The 6,441-nt window shown below is 43.8% G+C and overlaps 1 protein-coding gene across 1 annotated transcript; it reads left to right on the plus strand.

Annotated features, from left to right (window-relative positions):
• The first annotated feature begins 373 nt into the window (after positions 1-373).
• Positions 374-1,318, plus strand: LOC138899163 (uncharacterized). Its single transcript, XM_070185285.1, has one exon. The coding sequence runs from the start codon at positions 374-376 to the stop codon at positions 1,316-1,318; it is 945 nt and encodes a 314-aa protein (XP_070041386.1).
• The last annotated feature ends 5,123 nt before the right edge of the window (positions 1,319-6,441 follow it).

Consider the following 6,441-nt stretch of genomic DNA (forward strand, 5'->3'; position numbering starts at 1 on the left):
CTGCAGATACACAAGTCAATCTAAAAGAACAGGGCCCGAAATAGCTTATGGCAGTGAGTCTACGAAATGGTAGAGACCTAGATCTGGAGCAAGAGATGGCTCGTGAAAGTCGGCCTACTGAAACACTTGTGCCTATCCCCATCGAGATAGATGACTCAACAGGGTTGACAGAAGTGACGGTAAAACATGCGCCAGCCGAAACAAGCAAATAAAATAAGTCGCGAAGAAAACTGAGTCCGAGCAAAAGAAGGCAGGAAAAATAGTGCCAGAGCAGGTTCAAAATCAAACCACATTAAAAAAGCGGCCTCCAGCACCTTTCCCCCAAAGATTGGCCAAATATCAAAAAGATGAGCTATATAAGAAATTCTTAGAGATGTTGAAGCAAATTCAGGTAAACATTCCATTGATTGATGCCTTAAAGGAAATGCCTAGTTATGCAAAAATGATGAAGGACTTGATGTCTCGTAAGTTCGACTTTCAAGACTTGGCCACAGTTACACTAACTCAGACATGTAGTGCTGTTATGACAAGACCCATAGCTGAGAAGTTATCTGATCCAGGGAGTTTCACAATCCCATGCACAATAGGCAACTATGCATTTGCTAAGGCACTCTGTGATTTGGGGACAAGCATAAACTTGATGCCCTTGACTATCTATAAAAGGTTAGGCATTGGAAGAGCTAGACCCACGTCTATGCTGTTACAGCTGGCCGACCGGACAGTGAAAAGGCCCTCTGGTATCCTTGACGATGTATTAGTACAGGTGGGGAAGTTTGTTTTCCCAGCAGATTTTGTCATTTTAGACTGCCAGGTTGACGAGGAGATTCCCATAATTTTGGGAAGGCCATTCTTGGCCACTGGGAGAGCCCTAATTGATTGTGAAACTGGAGAGCTAAAGTTGAGATTGAACGATGAAGAGATAATATTTAATGTGCAGAAATCTATGCGGCGACCTAGTGAGTTTGTTAACTGCTCTCTGATAGAAGCTGTGGATGTGATCTTGGAGGAGGAAGATGAGACTCTGAATGCAAAAGACCCTCTAGCAACATGCCTCATGAACTTAGAAGAGATGAATGGTGAAAACTTGGAAGAGTGGGTTTTGGCCCTTGAAGGGCGAGGGTATTGGAAAAGAGAGCTCGAGTTCGAGCCCTTACACTTAGAAGAAAGAAAAACACCTCCAGCTAAGCCGTCAATTGAAGAACCACCACAGTTGGAACTAAAACCATTAGCTTCTCACCTTGGGTACGCTTTCTTGGGACCTAAGTCTACTTTACCTGTTATTATCTCATCCAGTTTGTTAGATGTGCAGGCTGAATAACTTTTGCAGGTGTTAATGGAATGCAAGACTGCAATTGGCTGGAGCATTGCAAATATTAGGGGGATCAACCCGACATTTTGTATGCAAAAGATTCTATTGGAATATGGGCACAAACCTTCCAGAGAACATTAAAGAAGGCTAAACCCCAACATGAAAGAAGTGGTGAAGAAAGAAGTGATCAAATAGTTAGATGCGGGAATCATCTTCCCAATCTCTGACAGTAACTGGGTTAGCCCAATTTAGTGTGTGCCAAAGAAGGGTGGAATGACTGTAGTGCCCAATGAGAATAATGATTTGATCTCAACTCGTACAGTTACGGGTTGGAAAATTTGTATGGATTATAGAAAACTGAACACAGCCACCCGGAAAGACCATTTTCCTTTACCATTCATTGACCAAATGTTGGATAGACTGGCAGGGAGGTCTCACTTCTGCTTTTTGGATGGGTATTTGGGGTACAATCAAATTTCCATAGCCCCTGAGGATAGATAAAAGACATCATTCACTTGTCCGTATGGCATCATTGCCTTTCGGAGAATACCGTTTGGCCTATGCAATGCACCGGCCACCTTTCAGAGGTGTATGTTAGCCATTTTCACTGACATGGTTGAAGATATTATGGAAGTCTTTATGGTTGATTTCTCTGTGGTAGGGGATTCGTTTGAAGACTGTCTGCACAATTTAAGAAGAGTGTTGAAAAGGTGTGTGGAGACAAATTTAGTGCTGAACTGGGAGAAGTGCCATTTTATGGTGCAAGAAGGCATAGTGCTGGGGCATCGAGTGTCCAGCAAGGGTATTTAGGTTGACCATGCTAAGGTTGAGGTGATTGAGAAGTTTCCACTGCCCACTTCAGTTAAGGCAGTAACAAGTTTCCTCGGGCACTCCGGGTTCTACAGGCGATTTATAAAGGATTTCTTTAAAATTGCTAACTCCTTATGCAAACTCCTTGAAAAGGATCATTCTTTTATGTTCTCTGATGATTGCAGGTTAGCATTTGAGGAGCTGAAAAGAAGACTGGTGACTGCACCAATCATCGTCGCACCCAACTAGGAATAACCATTTGAGCTCATGTGTGATGCGAGTGACTATACTATAGGAGCAGTCCTAGGGCAGCGGAAGGACAAACCGGTGCACCCAATTTACTATGCAAGCAAAACGCTAAGCGATGCACAACTCAATTATACCGTTACTGGGAAAGAGATGTTGGCTGTGGTGTTTGCATTCGACAAATTCAGGTCTTATTTGATTGGTTCAAAAGTGATTGTTTATACTGACCATGCAGCACTTAGGTACTTGATAGCAAAAAAGGAGTCAAAGCCACGCTTGATCCATTGGGTTCTTTTGCTACAAGAATTTGATTTGGAGATCCGCGATAGAAAAGGGGCAGAGAACCAAGTAACAGACCACCTTTCAAGGTTGGAGGGAGCTGAAAAGAAAGTTGAGGTAGAAGATATAACTGAGACATTCCCAGATGAACAATTGCTAGCAGTGACATTGGAGGAAGCGCAATGGTATGCAGACATTGCAAACTACCTGGCAAGCGGTATTGTCCCCTATGATCTTTCCTCTATTCAAAAGAAAAAGTTCTTTCGTGAATGTCACATGTATTATTGGGATGAGCCTTACCTGTTCAGGATTTGTGTTGATAACATGATCCGGAGATATATCCCCGAGATAGACCAATCTTCTATTTTGCAGGCTTGTCATGCATCACCATATGGTGGCCATTTCGAAGGAGTAAGGACCGTCGCGAAAGTGCTGGAATCGGGCTTCTACTGGCCAACAGTGTTCAAAGATGCACACTTATGGGTGAAAGGTTATGACAAATGCCAACGAACTGGGAATATTTCTCGCCAACATGAGATGCCTATAAACCCAATTCAAGAGGTTGAAGTGTTTGACGTGTGGGGAATCGATTTCATGGGGCCTTTCATCAGCTCATATAGAAATAAATACATACTCGTAACTGTAGACTACTTGTCGAAACGGGTGGAGGCTGCAGTGCTCCAAACAAATGATGCTAAGGGGGTAATTGGTTTTTTGAGAAAGAACATATTCACCTGATTTGGCACTCCAAGTGCGATAATCAGTGACGGAGGCACTCACTTCTTCAATCGAGCCTTCGCAAAGCTATTAGAAACATATGGTGTACGTAACAAAGTTGCCACCCCATATCATCCACAAACGAGTGGGCAAGTAGAAGTGTCGAACAAAGAGATAAAGAGTGTTTTGACAAAGACTGTGAATGCTACAAGAACAGATTGGGCAAGGAAGTTAGATGATGCACTCTAGGCCTATCGTGCCGCTTTCAAAACTCCGATTGGTATGACGCCATATAAATTGGTATTTGGGAAGGCATATAACCTACTAGTGGAGTTAGAACATAGAGCTTTATGGGCACTGCGACAGTTGAATCTTGATATAGAAGATGCGGACACAAGTAGAGTCACAGAGCTGCACGAGCTTGATGAATTTCGTTACCACGCTTTTGAGAGCACAAGATTATACAAGGAGAGAATGAAAATAATGCACGATAAAAATATTCTTGAGCGTAGTTTTAAACCCGGAGATAAGGTATTGCTATACAACTCGAGGTTGAGGTTATTCCCGGGTAAGTTAAAGTGACGATGGTCGGGACCATTTAGTATGGTGGAGATTCACCCCATCGGAGCCATAGAGATTGCTGCATCAAATGACTCTCGTACATTTAGAGTCAATGGGCACAGGTTAAAACATTATTTGGGCATGGAAGATGCGAAGGTAGTGTTGGTGACTCATTTGCTAGAGCCACCAAGGTTAAGCAAGCCTTAAGTGCAATTATCTACGTCGTGCCACGACGTTAAATCAGGCGTTTGTTGGGAGGCAACCCAATTCGTAGTTGATTTTTAGTGTAGTTAGAATTTTTCCTTTCTTTTTTTTTGTTGTTGTTTTTCTTTTAGGTACTAACAAGTTTTCAGGCGAGTTGGGCAAGTCAAACAGGGTTTAAGCATCACCTGACACACCAGGCGTTGGGGCTGGCGACGCCTGGCTAACACCAAGGTGTGCTTGGCCTTAGGCTGGCGATGCCTGGCTAATGCCAGGGTGTGCTTAGCCTTAGGCTGGCGACGCCTGGCTAATGCCAGGGTCTGCTTGGCCTTAAGCTGGCGATGCCAGGCTAACGCCAGGTACTGGGCCAGGCGACACCAGGTAAGTTATTTCGGCCCAGCTTAAAATATTTTAGTCGAACCTCCAAACATTACACGCCCTAACCACCGAACACAATACAAACAACCCTAACCTCACTTAAACCAAAAACACATCAAGCTTTAGGAAAGAAATTCACAAGCACACACATCTTCTCATCATCGTTGCTCTCAACCAAACACACTGCATGAATTGCCCTCACCCATAAACACTCAACAGCACATTGCCATAGTGGTCTCCCCCATCCCCATTGAAGTCAAGTTTAATCTTCCTATTCTTTCACACTAATTAGAAATTCTCAGGCAGCTCCCTCCTCTCAAAAGCTTCAAAGGTATGATTTAATCTCTTTCCTTTGTAATTTCAAGAGAGGTACAAGTATACAATTACACACAAAAAAATGGTGGTTGTTCTTCATTGTGGTATTGAGTTTGTGTGCCCCAACCCCATGAAACCCCATAGGAATGGTGCTGCAATTATGACAACATGTGGTAGTACGGAACCCCCAAGCCTATTTGGGAGGATGAGGCAATCCCTCATGTCCATAAGAAATTCCATGGCACTAATGCATGTTAAGTGTTTGATATAATGCCTCAATGGCATTCCTTGTCCCCATTGGAGCCCAAGTCTCCGGGATTAATAGACTAGTGTTATGAAGTCATACACCACGATAAAATCTTAAGTGTGTGGTGGCTCACGGGTAGCCCATGTATTGTTCTTTGATTCTAATATTAAGAAAAGACGAGGTGAAGTCTGAGTAACCTCGGAAAGTAGGGAAACATTATGTGTGTAGTGTGTAATGCAATTTTATTTGACTACTGCTTATTTGTGTAGGAACAACGATACCTCCTAGAAAAGACACAGGCAAACCTAAGGCTACTTCCACTGCGCCGGCTAAAGTAAAGGCGACCTCAGCACCTCCCCCAAAGAAGAGAAGGAGGGGGGGAGCTACCTCCAATATAAGTGGAGTACAAGTTGTAGCAGCTATAGCAACTATGCATCAACAACCACAAGGCCAACGGGAGTTTGGCATCAATAGCATACCACCGCATACTAAGGACTGGTACAGGCGTTGTAGGCCTAAACATGTACACCCGGAAGCAGCTATCAATGAACGCAGCTTGAAAGCAAAGTATCAGGAAATTTGGAGGGGCATTCAGGATATGGGGTTGAGCTATGTATTCAAGAACACAAGGAACATTAATCTCAACTTAGTTCGAGAATTCTATGCAGGGTTTGATCCGCAGAGTACTGAACAGTTGGTGCCGATTCGTGGGCGATTGATATTTTTTTCACCCACGACCATATGTAACTTTTTAGGTGCTCCGGATGTTCCTGTGGAGCCATTGGACCACTTCATTTGCCGGCCTACATACAGAAAGTTGAGACACATGCTTTGTGGTGTTGATTCTACGGTAGCATGGGTTCGGGATAAGATAACTAATCGACACCAGAGGTTTCCCAAGAAGAAGATGAGGGCGGAGGCTCAAGTGTGGCTTAAACTGATAAATGCACGACTACTACCGTGCAATCATGACACACTCATTAGCCGTGAGAGGACCTGTGTACTCTACTTCCTCATGACGGGTCAAAGGGTAAATGTGGGTCATCTGATCCGCTACCAGATGTCTGTAGTCAGAACGAGTAAAAAGATTGATCGAATGCCATTTTCCAATTTTCTAACTCAGTACTTAAGATACGAGGAGGTTGAGGAGGAGCCAGAGTTTGACCACACCATTGATCAGCCCCTACGACAAACGGACATCACTAGCCTCTGACTGAAAGAAGAGACTGCCATGACATCTTTGACAAGTACCGAGCGTAACGCTCGGGATGATAGTTTTATGGCCCATCTCTATGGGATGATGGATTTTCAGCTAAAGATAGGAGGTCGACAGACCACATCTGAGGAAAGGACTGAATTGGAGCACCGGTACCCGCTC

The sequence above is a fragment of the Nicotiana tomentosiformis genome, chromosome 9 (genome assembly GCF_000390325.3).
Source record: "Nicotiana tomentosiformis chromosome 9, ASM39032v3, whole genome shotgun sequence".
NCBI lineage: Eukaryota > Viridiplantae > Streptophyta > Magnoliopsida > Solanales > Solanaceae > Nicotiana > Nicotiana tomentosiformis.

Coding starts and splice junctions, on each gene's coding strand:
- LOC138899163 (XM_070185285.1), top strand. CDS start 374: ATGTTGAAGCAAATTCAGGTAAACATTCCATTGATTGATGCCTTAAAG.